The 18,051-nt window shown below is 34.9% G+C and overlaps 3 protein-coding genes across 4 annotated transcripts; 2 read left to right on the top strand and 1 right to left on the bottom strand.

Moving 5' to 3' along the window:
- The first annotated feature begins 4,508 nt into the window (after positions 1-4,508).
- On the top strand, positions 4,509-8,264 carry LOC112791021 (uncharacterized). Its single transcript, XM_025833695.3, has 4 exons — positions 4,509-5,173; positions 5,620-5,815; positions 6,633-7,340; positions 7,489-8,264. The coding sequence occupies exons 1-4, from the start codon at positions 5,013-5,015 to the stop codon at positions 7,678-7,680; spliced, it is 1,257 nt and encodes a 418-aa protein (XP_025689480.1). The 5' UTR covers positions 4,509-5,012; the 3' UTR covers positions 7,681-8,264.
- A 1,026-nt stretch (positions 8,265-9,290) lies between these two features.
- On the top strand, positions 9,291-14,848 carry LOC112791009 (uncharacterized). 2 transcript variants are annotated; one of them, XM_025833679.3, is made up of 7 exons: positions 9,291-10,012; positions 10,209-10,705; positions 11,326-11,420; positions 11,523-11,645; positions 11,838-12,644; positions 13,339-13,558; positions 14,002-14,848. In XM_025833679.3, the coding sequence occupies exons 2-7, from the start codon at positions 10,411-10,413 to the stop codon at positions 14,529-14,531; spliced, it is 2,070 nt and encodes a 689-aa protein (XP_025689464.1). In that variant the 5' UTR covers positions 9,291-10,012; positions 10,209-10,410; the 3' UTR covers positions 14,532-14,848. The 2 variants fall into 2 exon arrangements, with proteins under 2 accessions (XP_025689464.1, XP_025689469.1); XM_025833684.3 differs by having other exon boundaries at positions 9,293-10,705.
- A 1,079-nt stretch (positions 14,849-15,927) lies between these two features.
- LOC112711137 (cytochrome b561 and DOMON domain-containing protein At5g47530-like) lies at positions 15,928-18,051 on the bottom strand. Its single transcript, XM_025763710.2, has 2 exons — positions 17,217-18,051; positions 15,928-16,673 (listed from the first exon to the last, which is right to left on the bottom strand). Exons 1-2 carry the CDS (start codon positions 17,826-17,828, stop codon positions 16,128-16,130), a joined length of 1,158 nt encoding a protein of 385 aa, XP_025619495.1. The 5' UTR covers positions 17,829-18,051; the 3' UTR covers positions 15,928-16,127.

Here is an 18,051-nt window from a genome sequence, read left to right as displayed (position 1 = left end):
AATAAGTTTATTGGATTTACAAAATAGTATATTACAGAAATTAGAAAAGTGTGGCAAAAAATTTGTAAAGCAATTATTTTTCCGGATTCCTATCTCACTCAAGCAAGGTTATGTTAAGTTTGGAAAGTATGAGATTCTAGGCGATGACGATATGCGAGTTATATTTCACAATCAATCTAGATTTCTAGATTTGAGGGCTAATGGACTTGTTTGCGAGAATGGTTGATGTAAAGGGTAGTTCGGGTGGATCTACAACGGCGTGATAGAAGGAGGTTCTAGCGCCATTCCAACTCATCATGAGGTTACGACCCATGTTTTGTTTCCATCATTTGCAGCAGATTTGCCCATTAAGGCAGATAATGCAGATGGCTTGGGTGATATGCGTACCTTCGGAGAGATTGCAGTTGGAATGAGAGAATCACCTATATTGGATGGTGCACCAGCATTCATGGAGGTCAGAGATAGAGATCCATTTACTGAGGCTATAGGCAATGATAGGTCAGATTCGGAACCACCTATTATTGGTGATGATATCAACAACGAGGAAGACACAACACGAGTTGGGAGATCACAAGCTCAGTCAAGCTCTCAGACACAACAGTACCCTCCACACTTCTCTAATTTGGATATTAAGGCAATGAATCAATCGGCATTTTCAGATCAACAACTGCCTAATATTCATGGAGACAGGCCTGGTATGCTTGGCACAGACGAGTTTTAAATTTGCCAGCGGTTCCAAAGCAAAGAGGATGTTGTATTAACAGTGAAGAATTATAATATTCGTTGGGGATTGTTTGAGTCTGATTGATTGAAGTATCACGAAAAATGTGTGCAGTTTGGGAATGGATGTAATTGGCTGATACGTGTGACTATGCAGCAGAGAAAAGGCTACTGAAAAGTCCGAAAGTACAACAGGCCATACACATGTCTTGCAACCGAGATATCCACCGATCATAGGTAGCTCAATTATTATGTCATATGTGCGTCAATTCTATTACTGGTCATGGTGGATAGGGGTATTCAAAATTGGTCCGGACCGAATAAAATTGACCAAAACAAAAAATCAAATAAACCAAAAACCGAAAAAATAAAAAAATCACGTTTTATTATTTTTTCTACAGTTCAATTAGGTTTTCGGTTTTAACATTGAAAATCCTAACCGAACCGAATAGAACTGGTCCACCTAAAAAATCCCAACAAAACCAACCCTCCAAAAGCCCAAACCCCACCGATATATTTTGCTTATTTTTTGGTGTTTTTTTATTTTATTTTATTTTTAACAGTTACTTAGATGTCAAGGTACATAATTGTTTTGGGATTTAACTAAATATTAATTTAAATGTTAATATATATTATTTTAAATAGTTTAATATCAACTCAAATTATCTAAGGATTCTCATATGAATAATTATCATGGTTTTAAAAATTGGATTAAATCGGCCGGTCGAACCAGTTTAATCGAGAACCGACAATAAAAACAGTCCGATCCGCTACATATACCCGTTGGAGCGAAAACTAGGGGTGGCAATACTACCCGAACCCGCGGGTACCCATCCCGCTTCTACCCGTTCGGGACGGGTAATTACCCGCACCCGCACTAGGGCGGGTTTTAGCGGGGCGGGTTCTTGAGCAGGGCGGAGCGAGGTCGGGTTTAGGTTAAACCCGTCCCTACCCGCCCCGGTATATATAATAGATATATAAATATATATATTTTTAATATATAATATATGTAATATATATAAAATAATTAGTAAAATGATTAATAATATTGTATCATATTTAAATTTTTACTTTAATTTATGTTATGAATATAAATAATGGCTATATAATTTTTAAAATTTTATTTTATTTTTTAGATTTAATAATTATTGGGGCGGATAGGGGAGGGGCGGGTACCTAAAGGAGCGGGTTAGGGTTTAACATTTTACTACTCGCAGGTAGAAAAGAGGCGGATTTGATGCGAATTTTTGTTGAGCGGAGCAAGGTCGGATAGAGCAAAAACCCGTCCCTACCTGCCCCGTTGCCACCCCTAGCGAAAACTGCCTGAAAACTGTCGAAACGGGCCGATTTATTTGGGGGAAAAAAAACGATACAAAAGCAAAACCATTCGTGAACCAAACACTCCCCCCTCCCCCAATTGTGCACTCCCTGGCATAGTTGTTAGAACCGAACCGGTGATCAAACCGGTTAGGTCACTGGGTCACTGGGTCACTGGTTAAACCGTTGGGTTACTGGTTGAATCGGTTGACTCGGTCCTATGTAAATAAAAAATAAAAAATAGTCAAAAGTTTAAAATTAAAATTTAAAACATATTTTTACTAACATTTTAAAATATCAAGTTATTTTAAAACAATATTGAACATGAACAATAAATATTTTATTATTTTTACTCTATCATCAATATTTTTATTTTGTTTTTATATTAAAATAACTATTATTTTTAAATTTTAATAATTTATTAATTATTTTATATCTTTTATACTATTATATACTACAAGTATTTATTAAAAAATAATATTAATAGATATTATATAATTATAAAAAAATAAATGAGTTTATAATTATTGTTAAACAAAAATATAATTAATTTAAGAATGAGTGAGTTTATAATTAAAATTAAAATAAATTAAATAAAAGTAAACTATTTGATGAAAAATATCTATATGTATTATAATTTGCATAAATTTTAATAGAAAATATAGTGGTCTGGTAGTTGTGGAGCCTTTAGGTTTCCTTGAGGACAGGGGTTTGAACCCTACCTCAAGCATTTTGGAAATATTTTCTCCCAAACGGTTCCCACCGGTTTGTCAATTCCTTGTTCGGTTTAATTACTGGACCGGACTGGTATAGGGTCCGGTTCATCGGTTTTCCGATCGAACCGGCTGGCCCGGTCCGATTTTTACAACTATGCTCCCTGGAGACATCTGAACCCAAGGAAAATCGTAGCCCTTCATCGCTGCCGCCGCCCCAGGGTCCTCAGCGCCGCCGCTGCTTCCTCTTCCCCGTGTTGTTTTCGTCTTCGCTGGCACGTCGTTTTCATCTTCCTCTTTCCCAGGTAGCTTGGCACGTCGTTTTCATCTTCGCTGGCTTTTCGGTACGGAACCCAGGTTAGTGGCCCTGCTTTCAATTCTTCGCCTCCGCTTCTTCCTTTCAGTTTCTGAATGTTCGGTCTTCTTCTTGGTTTGAAGTTCTGAAATTGTTGTTCAATTTTTGTTCCTTTTTTCTTGTAATGTTTTGTAAATTGTAATTGTCTGCTGCTTATGGCTGTAATTTTTTTTTTCAAATTTACTTATGGCTCGATGGCTCTGTTAGTCTGTTGCTTTCAATTCTTTGCTCTGTTAATGATGGCTCTGTTACTGATGGCTCGATGGCTCTGTTAATTACTGATGGCTCTTAATTTTTTTGTTCAAATTTACTGACGGCTTTGTTTGTAGTTGCTCGTTTTGCTGGGTGAAGGTTTAGTGTTTTGGAATGTTTTATAATGTGCTAATGTTTGTAATTGCTTGCTTTGCTTGTAATTGTTGGGTGAAGGTTTAGTGTTCTGTGATTATTGGTTAATATTTTGGTTTAGTGTTCTCTCTTTTCCAAATTTCCCTTCTCCCTGTATTTCTGCATGTGCCTGAATTGGTAATCAATAAATTTGCCTTTTTGCTGTAAATCGAGACTTTACTAGGATTTGTTAAATTTGTTGCTGTAACTTGAATTTGTTGCTGAATTTGTTGCTTCCCAGTCACAGAATCAGAACAGAATGCTCAATCAGTGCTTGATTGATTGGCTTTGCTTACTGATTGTATTTGATGATAAATTTTAAATTGATAACTTTTAAATTTTAAATTTGCACTGCCTATGTTACTGATTTACTATTCTTTCAGTGCTTTTTGTTGTTGTTAATCATTGTGATGAGCTTTGTTAAAATTTGCACTGCCTATATTACTAAGTGTTCCTTCAGTGCTTTTTGTTGTTATTAATCATTGTGATGAACTTTGTTAAAATTTGCACTACCTATGTTACTGATTCACGGATTCATCCCTCTCGTCATTATCATTGGCATGAACTCCGAACCAAAACCCCAACTCTTTGGATAAAATTGTAACGAAAGCTGATTGGGACTTTTTCTTCTACTTAAGGTATGAATCAGAATGATGAGGCCAAGTTGTGAATACACAAGTGTCAACGGACTATAATATATATTGAGTTTGTGACATTAGAAGGGTCTAATAATAACAATAATGTAGTCATGTTATTTGAATATTAAGGTTTAACATTTAAACTCTCAGCTTCTCAGCCCTGTTTGATTCTTCATCTCAGGTAATTGAATCGAATCAACCAGACCTTCCTTTTTTTTTTCTTTTAGTTGATTCTTAATTTTTCTAATATATGTAGCTTTCTGAATCAAGTGGATCAGATTATGTAGTTTTCTTGATTTGGGATATTTTCCGAGACGCATTAGAAGAGCTATTTTATTATTATGTTTGCTATAATAATATTCACATATTCTATATGCTTGTGATTGTTTCGGTGTTTACATTTTCTTTCCAAGTTACTTGCTGTGGTTGTTCTTTGAGTTAAGGCTTTGTATGTGTGTGTGAGAATATGTGATAATGTTAAATGCTGTTGCATCTAATAAGAGTTCTTGGAGTACCCTCATCTTTAATCTTTTATAATTTATTTATTATTTTATTTTAAAACGGTTTTTTTAATTAAACCACTAGTTAAATTGGTTAGATCAATAAACCAATAAATCAGTGACTAAAGCAGTTCGATGACCGATCCGGTTTTCAGAACCTCGATAATTATCATTACTTTTAGTTCTTATATCGGGCTCAATTGGTAAATGTTTTGTTGGAGGAATCCTTGACCCTCTCCCAGGCATGGTCACCGAAAGCTTTAACCAAAAATCAAAACCTAATTAGAATTCTTTGAAAACCAATCCTAACGGTTGTTCTGTTCACCCTGGTCGCAGCAACGCATTCCACAATTCTGAGGGGGAATTTTTTAGGGTTTTGGGAGTCATGAACAACGTTGGCGATCTCCACAAGGTTTGGGAAATCAACGCTCTGAAGAGGAAGCCGTTGCAAGAAGAAGCCACCAAGATGTTGGAGAAGATCGCCAAACAGGTCCAGCCCATTATGCGCAAGCACAAATGGAGGGTCAAGGTTCTCTCTGAATTCTGGTAATTCAACTATTGTTTTTAATTTGATTTTGCTTTTAGTGTCATTCACTTCTCTTGTGGTTTTTTGAACGGGTAATGCAGCAATGGAAAAAGAATGATCCAAGCAATGGCGGTAAGAGGGGAGGAAAAAACCGCATTTTTAATCAGATATTTTGCTTACTTTTTCTTTTATGGTTCTTTTGTGATTTGTTGATTTTACTAAATTTTATTGGGGTTCCAATGTCTAACAACTAGAACTTTAACAGAATATTTTGAGTAGAAACATTGTTTCTGCCCCTTATGCAGTTTCTTCAATGCTGCATTCGCTTAAATGCAGCATGACTTTTCAGTTTGGGGATTTGGGCAGGGGAATGAAACTGAATTTTTTATTTTTAACTTGATGAGTGAGTCTGTTTTGCTCTTTTCTTTTTGTGAGATTATTGAAGAACTTGCCAAAATGATTGTAGCCCAAACAATCCGCGACTTTTGGGGTTGAATGTTGGAGCTGGTATACATGTGAAGTTGCGATTGCGCAGACCGAACAGGGATTTGGACTTCTACCCATTTGATCAAGTTTTGGATACGATGCTTCATGAGCTTTGCCATAATGCCCATGGTCCTCATAATGCCAACTTCTACAAGCTTTGGGATGAACTTAGAAAGGTTCTATTTGTTCCATTCCTCTTTTAATTGTTCATGCATGTGGATTGTTATACTAGATTCTTAAAAAGAACACTTTCGTTGTTTTATACAATCACATTGGTGTTTGGAATTTATGTATTACATTTCATTTCAAGAGTAACTTTTATCTGATATTTTTCTTGTTTAAGCCTTAAGTTTCTTTGTTATACTAAAGGATATTAAGCTTGAACTCCTTCAATTTGTTCCTGTCATTCTTTTATAGTACATGCAAATAACATTCACCGTTAGATTTTTGAAGTGAAATGTTTTTGCTTAATCAAATTAGCTTGATGTTGTGAATTATTTATATCATTCAATTTCAAGAGTTATTATTGTTGTTGTTGTTGTTGTTTAATCTAATAATGTTCTTATTTAGCTATAAATATGTCTGTAATATGTGAGAGCTAGATTGTTATAATATTAAGGCTCCATTGATCATTGAGCATTTTTACCTTAGCTCCCAACTTAATAATGAAAAATAATAGTAATATAAAGAAAATGAAAAAGATGGGGAACAAAATGTTATATCTCTTGTAACTTTCCTCCAACCACTAGATGTGCTAGACTCTGCAGGTAGTGATATACTTATAGAATCCTCTCCATACTTTCACTTTTGATGTATTGCTTTACACCTTTAGTAGTAGCAAACAAGTCTTATAAATAGTAGTATTTATTATAAAAGTTCCTGCAAAGTTGAAACATTCATTCCCTGTTGCTGTGAATTCTATGTAGTAAACTATGTCTTTCTTATTAAGTTGCTATTATTCTTCTTGTCCTCCATGTTAATGATCATATACAGGAATGTGAAGAGCTGATGTCCAATGGAGTAACTGGCTCGGGAGAGGGGTTTGACCTTCCAGGAAGGCGCTTAGGTGGTCATTCCCGGCAGCCACCCCTTTCATCACTCCGTAAAACAGCACTTGCAGCTGCAGAAAAGAGATCGCGATTGGGATCACTCCTTCCCTCTGGACCTAACCGTCTTGGGGGTGATAGTGTTATAATGAAGGCACTTACTCCAGTGCAAGCGGCTGCAATGGCTGCAGAAAGGAGATTACAGGATGACATATGGTGTGGTTCTCAAACCTGTGAAGCTTCAGATCATGAAGATTTTAACTTTGAACCTGCTGAGAATATTGAGCGCAAGGGTAAAAATGTGGGTAGCTCAAGACTTCGAGACAATTCTTCTCTACCTTTGGATCTGAAATCTCAGAAAAGGAGTCGTGTCATGGATTCAAGTTTACTGGATTGCTCGTCTAGTACCCCTAAATATGTTGATTTGACTATGGATGCACCACAGATTGGATCTATCATTGAACAATGCACTGTGACTCAAGGAAGGGGTGTTGGTGGATTAGAAAGCATTTCACATTCTGAGACAAATTCTCGGATAGGATCTATTTCTGCAAATATTCCAAGCTCCTCCACTCCACTTTCTGGTGATAATAATACATCTCATTCTGAAGAACTTGCAATGTGGGAGTGCTCAATGTGCACTCTGTTAAATAAAGTAAGTATCAAAGTATAGTGCTTTATTCTTTGCAAACCTTTTTTCAGTTTGTCACAAAGTACAATAAACATTTTTGGCGAGTTTACTCTTACAATGATTGTGTTGTGGCCTTTCTCTAATGCATGTGAATAATGTTGAACCACTGCAGACATTAGCTCCATTATGTGAGTTGTGTGGCACACAACAGCCGAAAGATTTTGCCACCAGATACAGTACTTGGTCTTGTAAATTCTGTACGCTGGAAAACAGTGTGAAGTTGGACAAATGCTCAGCTTGTGATCAGTGGAGATACTCTCTTGGTGCACCAGTGTCAGCCCGTGCACCTAACGTCGGCACTTGAGTACAGTAGTTTATAAGTATATGAATGCTTATAAGTTGTAACACTGGTGTTTGTGCAACTTAATAGCAAAATTATTTCATTTATTGCTTTATGGCAGTGGCTTAAGCAAATGAAGATGCCAATGCTTGATTTCTTTAACTTGAAGCTAGGTGGAAAATAGCAGTTCCATTTTGATCTTTTTCACTTGATAGATACGAGAATTTCGATATAGTATGTTGGCATGGAGATCTGTATAGCTGAACTGCTGAATTAGTAAGCATTGTTGGCACTGCTCTGAGTTTTGCCTGATTTGCAGAATTTGGATGCTGACTTGTGCAAGCAATTAAGAGCTTTTCACTGAATTGGGTTTGTGTGAGTATATGCCATGGTTCTCTCTTCTGCTTGGATTTCTAGTTGATGTTAGAGAATCACCAGAAAAGTTATATATAACCTGTCTTAGAATTTTGGTGATCAACTATCAGCATATTAGTTGTCGTCAACAATTTGACTTGGGGACACTGTTAACAACTAATCACCATGTTGGACTTGCGTTGTCATTTCCTTGTAATGAAGGGATTATAATTTGAAACCAGGAAGTTAATCTAGATACTTTTTATTATTACTAAAATACAAAACTCTTGTTTTAGTTGAGGAAGATCAAACCCTGTTCATCAATTTGCAAACACAACACTTTTTTGTTCATCTTGAACCTTATTTTCGTCATCTTATTCTTCATATGGCTGTGTTTCCTATCTCATTCATTTGGGATTTATAAATATAGAGTTTATGCTAGTTTGGTAATTGTATTTGTTATACAAACTTGTATACAAAATAGTCAACATCTGTTCGATTTTATGACCATTCACTTTATATAAATTCTTGTATTATCTCAATTTCAGTATATTTATTTTTGTAAGATATTTACTAACATAACTATAACAAGAAAAAAAATTAGCTAGACTTTTTGCCAATAATTATGATAGCAGAAGTTCATCATTTTATTTTCATTTTAAATTCAGAATATATAAAGTTTTTTTTTTCTTAGAGATAAAAAAAATAGTGTAAATGCAGTTGATATAAGTTTTCGTTAACTAGTTTTTGGTATCAAATTTAAAGCTAACTAAAGGATCATGTTATAAAAAGCTAAGGGTGCTTTTGATTTATATTTTTATTTTAAGAATTTGATGAAGAAAAGAGAGAAAATAAGAAGTGAAAATAGAAAATAAAATTGTCATTTTTACTGTTCTCTCTTTTTCTTTCACAAAATTTAAAAAACAAAAGATATTGAATAAAAAAGTAGAAAATAAAAACGCAAACGAAAACGCATCTAAGGACTTTGTTATTTTTATTTTTAATATTCTTCTAGAATTTTGTTATTTTTAGAATGACTAGTTTTTATTTTCAATATTCTTTTAGGAATTTTGTTATTTTTACTTGTGCCATCAAGTTCCGAATACATAAGATCACTTAAAATGAAAAGAATAGATTAAAAGGCTTTCAAACTATAAAATTAAATTCTTTTATTAACAGAATAGATTTTTTTTCTAGAATAAAAAACTTTCAAAACACGGTTAAAAATTGTACCAAGGAAAGTCGGATATATGCTGGTTTTTATAGATGGTAAAATTTTCACATTATAATATAAATGAATATTGTCATCTTAAGATTATGGGCGATATACGCTGTGGGAAAAAAAATAAAAAATAAAAAAATTGCTGGTCTTCCATCTAACTAAGCATCTTGTATCTAACTGCTCTACCAAAATCTTGCATCTAACCGATTATTTTCACCTTAATTCTTCCAAAAAGGCAAAAACCAACAACCACTTCCCCACTTTTTTCCTTCTTCTGGCATCCAAAACCTGCCGCTTCATTTTTGGATGCACAATCTCTCAGCTCTGCAACTCTCTCAGCAATTTCAACGTACCCTCTTTCTCCTTCATCATCAGTATCACTGACCCCCATCTCTTGTTCTTCCGTGCTCTCTCTGAGCTGCTGTTAGTTCAAGATCCTCTTTTTAGTGACCCATGATCACTCATCAACGTCTTTGATAACTGTCTTCTGTAGAAAAGAAGTTTCAATCTTTTCTGCAATTCGGGACACCCTTTTGCCTTTTATGCAACATCCTCTGGAGCAGCCAAAAACCCAATAGCTTTTTTGCTTACTGGAATTTTCAGATCCTGGATCGGTTTTTCTGACGGTTGTTCTCTCTGATTTGTTTGTGAAGATGCATTAAATTGATATTGCTTTGTGGTTCAGGTCAAGTTTCAAAGAACTTTCAGTTTAAGCTGAGGATCATGCCTCTTCAAGAGGCTTTCTGGTGTTGAGAGAAAAGGCTCAATTTTGTCCACAAGGTGTTTCGTTTTTTCTCTAACTGCATAGTCCTTCTTGATTGATGAAAGGATTTTTTTTTTTGGTTTTTTGTTGGTGTTGCTTTTTTTGTTTGCTTTTGTTGGATATCATTAGAAAGGGAAAATCTTTATAATTAGAGTTTCTGAAAGGGTTATGTGTTTTCTGTAGTAATTATCTTTGATATTTTTTGCTAAGTAGGGTGAGGAGATTGAAGCTGTTTTGGTCTTGGGTTTGTTTGGATGATAATATGCTAGAAGGTTATTACTTTATGAGTTTGGATCTGAAAGATTGTCCTTTTGGACAAGTTAAACAAGAGGGTTTGGACCCCTTGCCATTGCTTTGAATTCAAGTGCAAATCTGGTTTTTGCATTAGCTCACTCCTCTTGGAGCTCCTTTCGAGATGGCTGTAGCCGACCGGTGTTTCGTGGAATGGAAAGAGCAGTTTGTTTCCCAAGAGCGTGGCAACCGTGTGGTCCACTATTACCTGAAGGATTCTGACGGGGAATCCATACTCGCTGTTGTGGGCACTGAGAGGAGTGTTAGGCACATGTTCTATGTTGTGGCCGATGAGTTTTTGGAAATTTGTGGGAAGGAAGGTTCTGTTCCTGCCGGTTTCAAATGGAGATCTAGAAGAGAGGTGGTTGATTGGCTGACGTCAACGCTTTCGAAGCAGCATCTTCAGGGAGATAGAACTGGTAAATTGATAATTATTTTCTATGGCTTTATCTTATTACTATTGTTTTGATGCCTTTTAGCTGTTGTCGATTGAATTTATGTGTGCAGCTGCAAAATGAAAAATAATATAAGGATGTTACAACTTTGTGTTGCAATCAAGTTACAGGAACTTAATGTATAGTGATATGTATATTTTTCTTGTGTAAGCAACTTTATGCATATTTCCGATACAAATCTTTGAGCTTGATTGTAGCATGAGTGCATAAAACTCATGTATGTATGTAAATGTATCTTTCTCATAGTTTTATCTTCTTCAATATCTTTGATAATGTCATTTAATCTGGAATTATAAGGAGTCTCTATCATGTGCAGTCTGGACTTTGAAAGTTCTTTAGCACTGACATTTTTCTCTAATGTTGTTTTCTTCTTACTTATTCCTGTTGTATAGGATAATAGCCCTTTCTACCAGTGTCGTTTCCTTTTTTTTTTTTAAATAAAAGTCCTTTACCCCTTCAACAAAAACAGCTGATGCTCACAAATAGTATAAATGATAGTGAAAGCTCATTTAAGATTATAAATATTCTCTTCTTTTATATGTATTTACTTATTTATTTATTTACGTATATTTTTTATATCATAGGATCACCTAGTCATTCTTCAGGACAAGCTTATGATACCACAAATGGTAGTGTCAATGAAATTACTGGTCTTCCTGCACCGATAGCGAATAGCAAGGTATATCCCTCTTGTTTACTTTTTCTTTGTCTTCCTTTATTTATATCATTTAATTCCGGTTGTAATTAATATTTTTGATGTATACACACATCTCTTGCTCAGGGATTTCTAACCCGAAACTCTAAAATATCCAAGTCTGACATTGTTTGGTCTGGAGTGGCGTGGACATGTGGCAAGCAGCTTAAACATTATCATGCTTTTTGCAGGAATGGCATCAAAATAATTGTAAGTATCCCTCATCCATCCACTTCCTACACAAACATGGAAGTATTGGAAAAGGGACTTGAACTGAGGTTTCAAGTATTGTTGTTCATCCTTTGATATTTTATTCTATAGCTTATACAGAGAAGGATCTGGTGCTTAGAGGAAAATATCTTCCAGTTGTACATATCTCATTGCCTCCTTTCTGATTTCCAGGTTCAATCATTTGTTTTTGTCATGGGCAAGGGAGAGAATCATTATGTTGCTTATTTAGAGGATATGTATGAAGATAGGAGGGGGCAGAAAAAGGTCAAAGTGAGGTGGTTTCACCATAATCAGGAAGTCAAGGGTGTGATTCCTGTTCGAAATCCACATCCCCGGGAAGTTTTCATCACACCTTATTCTCAAGTTATTAGTGCAGAGTGTGTTGATGGTCCCACCACGGTCTTAAGTCGTGAACATTATGAAAAATGCATGCCTTGCTTTTCCCCAACTTCATCAGATAGAATACATATGTGCTTTAGGCAATTTAGAAGCAACAAAGTTAAGCCCTTTGACTTGAGTAAACTGCGTGGATACTATGATCAACCAATTCTTTCTTGCTTGCAATTTGATTCTATGCTGAATCCTAAGGGAAATGGCCTAGCAGGAGGAGATGAAGAGTTGAGTGCAGGTGAAACTGTAAAGCTCAGAGCCAAGAGAAGGGATAGGGGAACCCCTCAGTCTTTGATTGGTCGGCGGGGAGTTAGGAAGTTAGTTAGGAGTCAGCAAATGATGGTATACAAAAACTCACAGGGTGTAAATAATTCTAGGGCAGATAGGAGATTGTTTTCTCTGAAGGAAGTTGAGTCTCAACCTTGGTATAATGTCACATACAGGATTGATGACAAGATAGAGGTCCTCTGTCAGGATAGCGGTATCAGAGGCTGCTGGTTCAGGTGTACGGTTGTGCAGGTATCTCGGAAGCAGATGAAAGTCCAATACGATGATCTTCAGGATGAAGATGGAAGTGGGAATCTTAAGGTATAATCCTGCTTTTGTGGTACTCTAAATTCTGTTTCCATTGTTGGTTAAATCCTACAATAGTTGGCATATATAAAGCCAGCTCCTATTTAAGGTTTGTTATCATGGTCAAAAAGATTTAAGGCTCTATTTCTTTTGTAGCAACTTGTAACTGGAAAGAAATGTTCTTTTATAGTTATAGGTTATATCTTATGTGGATTATGCTAGACTAATGATGGATCCAAATTGAACTGAAATAAACCACTCCCTGTTATAAATCTTCTAAATGATAAGGATCTGCATACTCATATATGGAAGTAACTGTGCTAAGGATGTTATTTGAATCAGTTTTCTTGAACCCTTTTGCTAAGTGATGCTACGAAAGAATGACAGAAGATATATAGGCTTGTCTTGCTGAGGGATTGAGTTTTTCTTAGTTCAGAAGGATGGAAAATTTGGAATTTTGGGGGAAGAAAAAAAGAGGCTAAATGGGTATGTCAGGACCAATAATGACAAGGATTGTAATCCCATGTTCAAGTAGAGTATGATATGGTTAGAACCTTTTAAAAAATTAATGTGGGAAAAAAATAGTCTTGGAACCGAGTGGGAAATGATATATTGCAAAACAAAAGTTGTATAGTTTCCTTCAATGCATTACATTTGCACATCTTAATTGGAATTCAACACGCTTACCTTGATCTTTTCCATGTTTTAGGAATGGATCCCTGCTTTCAAGTTGGCCATGCCTGATAAACTTGGGATGAGACATCCTGGCCGATCGACAATCAGACCAGCTCCTCCAACGTCCAAAGATCAAGAATTGGTTATTGGAGTTGGAACTGCAATTGATGCATGGTGGAGTGACGGCTGGTGGGAGGGGGTTGTAACCGGAACTGATAACTATGTTGATGATAATGTGCAAGCATACTTTCCTGGTATGCTATATTACTGTTCTGTTTTTTTGTTTAAATTTTGGTTTAATTAACGTGAAGTGTTTAGAGTATGACTCAATTTTCAGTTATACCATTTTAATTTAGAAGTTTTTTTACTTAGGTCCTTATATTGAATAAAATTGTTTGATCAAGTCCTTGGATGAAACTCTCTTTTATATAATTCAATGGATTCTTATCTAATTTTGTGAGCTAAACTATAACTATTTATTCAATTCAATTCAGTCAAAATTTTTAACAATAATTTGCTCTGGGGACATTATAATATATGTATTTTCCTGTTCTCAATGCATGTAGGATCTGATAAAAAAATTTAAATTATATGGACCTAACTGAAAACTAGACCAAACTACAAGGACCTATAGATTAGATAAGCCTATTTTATTATTTGTCTTCACTTTATAATAGAGTTATTCTTCTGATATCAGGTGAAGGCTTGCTAATGAAAGTACGCAAGAAAGATCTAAGAATATCTAGAGATTGGTCTGGGGACAGGTGGATTGGTATTAAGCCGAAGCTTGATATAACCTCAACTATATTCGCCATTAACGGCCTTAACACGAAGCATTCCACGTCCCCAGCTAAAGATGGGGACTCTATTGGTGTTGCAAATTCATGTGATGAAGTTCCAGCGAGTGACGAGCCTATTAATGAACCAGATTTTGCTGAAAAGATGGTTGAGGGTGTTGCTGAAGATGGGGATAACAATGATGATGGTGATAATGATAATAATGATAGTAAAAATAGTAATCTTGTGTCAGAAAAAGATACTCGAGCTGATAACAATGAGATTGAGATGAATAGCATTGGTAATGAAGATAATGGTGATGATTCTAATAAGGACAGTAGTGACAATGTTGATAACAAAGACGGCGAAAACGATAATAAGGATAGGGAGGCGTTTGGGACTTCCATGGAGGACTGTAAAGCTGACGAACCCGCCGAAATGGCTGTATAAATATTTTTGTTTGGGTAGAACTGATGACTGATTGTAGAGCACTGCAACCATCTCTTGCTTTGTTGTAATTTGAGTCTAATGTTAGTATGATAGGATTGAATGTAAATAGTGATGTTGGAAAGGTGATTCTTCGTTTTTAACCTTGTTCTAAGTTGCCTTCCATATAGGTGTACAGTGTTAAGGGGCAATGTCTCCAAGTCTGTGTTTTTTCTATTTGAATATTGATTGTATTAGAATGTAGATTTCTTTCATAAGGGACCGGACAGATATTGTTGATTAATTTCAGTTCTTGTCTAACTAGCTACCACTTTCATTTATTTCATTGCAGCATATTAACAATTTTCTTGTTTGTTCTTCCTTCTATCCAATTTTCCTTCATGTATAGCTTCATGTACAAGTATACTACGAAAGGATTCAGTATGATTATTATGGGAAATCTATTGAACACGTGGGACACCGGGACTCCCAAACTGGACTTGGGTACTGATTAAAGTTCCTTTTATTTATTGATTTTCTTTTTTTTAAAGTTACTTTAAAAAAAAATATATTTAAGTTAGAAATTGCTGTTAAGATGACCAGACTAAGATTCAAATGACTCATGCATGAGACTAAATGTAGTCGATTTTGATTACTTATACATTCAGTTATAGACGTTTAAATTCAATTTAACCCAATTAAAATTGCCATATTATTGGGAGATGCTCCCATAAATATACTTAAAATGTCCTTTTGTAAAGACGTTTATGTTTCGCATTATTATTAAACGTATTAATAAATCGGTTATTTTAAATTTCTTAATAAATTAAAATAAAATCGATTTTTTTATAACAATAACAATAAACTCATTTGTTTTAGTGATTTAATTGTATTTTAAAATTTTTAGGAATTTAAATGTCCATAAAACAAAAAATTAAGGATATATTTGTCTTTTTATAAAAAAAGTTTAAAGATATTCGATTTAAATTGTGTAATTCGATCGGATTAAATCGGATCTTATAATTATAATGCAAACAATTGAGTTTATTATTATTATTATAATAAACCAATTTTATTCTAGTTTATTAAAAAATAAAATATTAACCAGTTTAATAAAAATGTCCAATAATAACATGACACATGTAAAGGTCTTTAAAAAAAGTCATTTTTAATGTGTTTATTAAAGTGGTTTCCATATTATTAACGTAATAATCAAGAACCAACTGATCTTTTTCTTTTGACTCACAAGGATGTCATTGGATCTTAAATTTAACTTATAATTCTAATAACATTTCTCCTTCGTTTTTTCCCCTTCTTTTTTACCCTTTTTTTTTCGTGTGAGAGTAACAAGACTAACCCAATTGATAGAGTGGAGAGTATAAAAGTGCAGTCTAAGAAAAAAAAGGAAAGAAAAAGTATATACATAAAAACAAATAAACGATATAATTAACTTAAAAAAATGTGCTACAATGGGATAAAATTGTTGTATAAAGTATAAACCTAAAAAACAACCGTCCAAAACGGAAAAGAATATAGTTGCTGATACCTACAACTAATACTAAGATAAATTTAATATAAAGAATAAAAAAACTAGAGAAAAAGAACTGAAATATTTGTTAACTATGGATTCTGTTGGTCAACCACATCAGCTTGGTCCTTAGAGTGGGTGTTAAGCTTGTTTATGCATAGCAATATCCAAGTGATCACCTCCAAGACTATAGCAATTAGAGCCAAACATATGATCACACCCAAATACACACTCTTCCATCCTCTTGCTTCCATTATGTCAATACCTTTGAAGACGTTCCATATGCCAAGCCCAATTGTTAAGTAACCGATTACATAGTGGAAGATGTTCCAGAAGATTCTATGTCTGTGATCCTTCTTAGGCCTCAAGAACATAGCAACACAAACTTGTAGGGATGCTAGGCATATGAGAGTGATTCCAATGCATCCGTGAGAAGAGTGATGACGGTTATGTCGTGTCATGTATGAGCCAGTTGCAAAGCCAATTATGCCAATGATATACGCCATGGATTGGCATGCTCGATGCACGTGAAACCACGTGGCACCCAAACGACCATCGAACACCTTCAAGTAACGAGCTAATATCGCCCCTATTGGCATCAGTATTCCCCAGCTTATGCCATTCAATATTCCATGCACCTGTTGAAAGCAGAATTTGCTGTGAGAAAAATATATAGAGATATGATAAGAGGCGGTTATTGTGAAAATATGTTAAATAATTTTAATTAATTCTAATTATACTTTAACATCTCTCCTTAAACTCAAGTTCTTTGAAACTTATTTGAAACAACTAAACAATAAAAAGCTTTTCATGAACGCACAAATCACATTGAAGTAGATTGTCATTTTATTAGGATAAGATCGTGTACCAATGCCTCCTTCTATCTTATATTTCCACTCAAACTCAGTTGACAAACCTTTTTACTAATTAGTAAAGTTGGACATTAAAGATTTGCATGCTCCAACTTAAAAGAGGTACCAATGGATAATTAAGATATACAAAAAAGTATTATATTAATAATATTTCTATAATTTAAGTATAAATAATGTCAATAATCTATATGATTCATCTAATATTTAACATATTTTGACAGTTCTTTTTGTGAAGATATCTTAATATATTTGATTAAAAGGACATTTGAAATTTTTTTACGACACAGAGAGTTTATGCATATTTCTGACCTTTCGGAGTTTGATTTTCGAGTTTCCGGCGGTTTCTGAGACCTTCCCGGTCACAAAATCTATAGTCCCAAAGGATTGAATGTTAGGTCCTGACAAAGAATGCATCCCAAGAGTTCCATCGTCAGAAACAGGGCCTTCTTGCCAGACATGATTCAGCAGAGTTGTATTCTCCGGGAGTTTGAAACTCGCAAAAAGGATCATATCGCCATTGGAATAAGATGCTGAGACGCTATAAACAGGAAAGCTAAGAGATCCTTCTTCCAAAAGAGTATCGTAACTCGTGACAGAAGAGGTGTAGGCTTTGAGAGTAGCATCAGAAGAATTTCTGAAAGCAAGGAATGCCTGGGATCCAACCATACCCTGTGAAGTTGGGTTGATGGCCCAAGCAACCCAGCTTGAATCCGTTGTGTTAGCCTTCTTGAATGCCACGTCGACTCTGTTTGATGATTGATGATAGTTCCAGAACAGTGATGAATCAAGAACGCCCAGGTCCTTGCATGTTGCGTAGTTAACGTTATTCGGAAAATTGAACGACTTGCATGGTTCACAAGTCGCTGTGATCGACAACACAAGGAGCGAGAGTAACCACGCAAGTTTATGGCTTGAAGCCATGGATGTGTGATTGGAAAGAAAAGAAAAGATTGATTGAAGTTTAAGAAGAAAACTAAATATGGTGATTGTTTGAACTCTAGTATTGCACAATGAATAGTGAGTAGTAAGTAGCTTATGATGATTTATATAGGATCCAAGTTATAACGTAGCTTCAAAATCTTTATAGAATGATTTCGGATTTGAATCTTATCAAACGGTTTGGACTAGATATGATTTTGTTATC

Source organism: Arachis hypogaea, chromosome 1 (genome assembly GCF_003086295.3).
Source record: "Arachis hypogaea cultivar Tifrunner chromosome 1, arahy.Tifrunner.gnm2.J5K5, whole genome shotgun sequence".
Taxonomy (NCBI): Eukaryota; Viridiplantae; Streptophyta; class Magnoliopsida; order Fabales; family Fabaceae; genus Arachis; species Arachis hypogaea.
This window is presented reverse-complemented; position numbering and strand designations above follow the sequence as displayed.

What these genes read in the sequence shown, in the direction of transcription:
- LOC112711137 (XM_025763710.2), bottom strand. Translation starts at nt 17,828, where the DNA reads ATGGCTTCAAGCCATAAACTTGCGTGGTTACTCTCGCTCCTTGTGTTG. An exon ending in CGAAAATCAAACTCCGAAAG is followed by an intron (nt 16,674 to 17,216) that starts GTCAGAAATATG and finishes TGCTTTCAACAG; the next exon opens with GTGCATGGAATATTGAATGG.
- LOC112791021 (XM_025833695.3), top strand. Translation starts at nt 5,013, where the DNA reads ATGAACAACGTTGGCGATCTCCACAAGGTTTGGGAAATCAACGCTCTG. An exon ending in TTTGGGATGAACTTAGAAAG is followed by an intron (nt 5,816 to 6,632) that starts GTTCTATTTGTT and finishes GATCATATACAG; the next exon opens with GAATGTGAAGAGCTGATGTC. An exon ending in TGTGCACTCTGTTAAATAAA is followed by an intron (nt 7,341 to 7,488) that starts GTAAGTATCAAA and finishes GAACCACTGCAG; the next exon opens with ACATTAGCTCCATTATGTGA.
- LOC112791009 (XM_025833679.3), top strand. Translation starts at nt 10,411, where the DNA reads ATGGCTGTAGCCGACCGGTGTTTCGTGGAATGGAAAGAGCAGTTTGTT. An exon ending in TCTTCAGGGAGATAGAACTG is followed by an intron (nt 10,706 to 11,325) that starts GTAAATTGATAA and finishes TTTATATCATAG; the next exon opens with GATCACCTAGTCATTCTTCA. An exon ending in TGTGCAAGCATACTTTCCTG is followed by an intron (nt 13,559 to 14,001) that starts GTATGCTATATT and finishes TTCTGATATCAG; the next exon opens with GTGAAGGCTTGCTAATGAAA.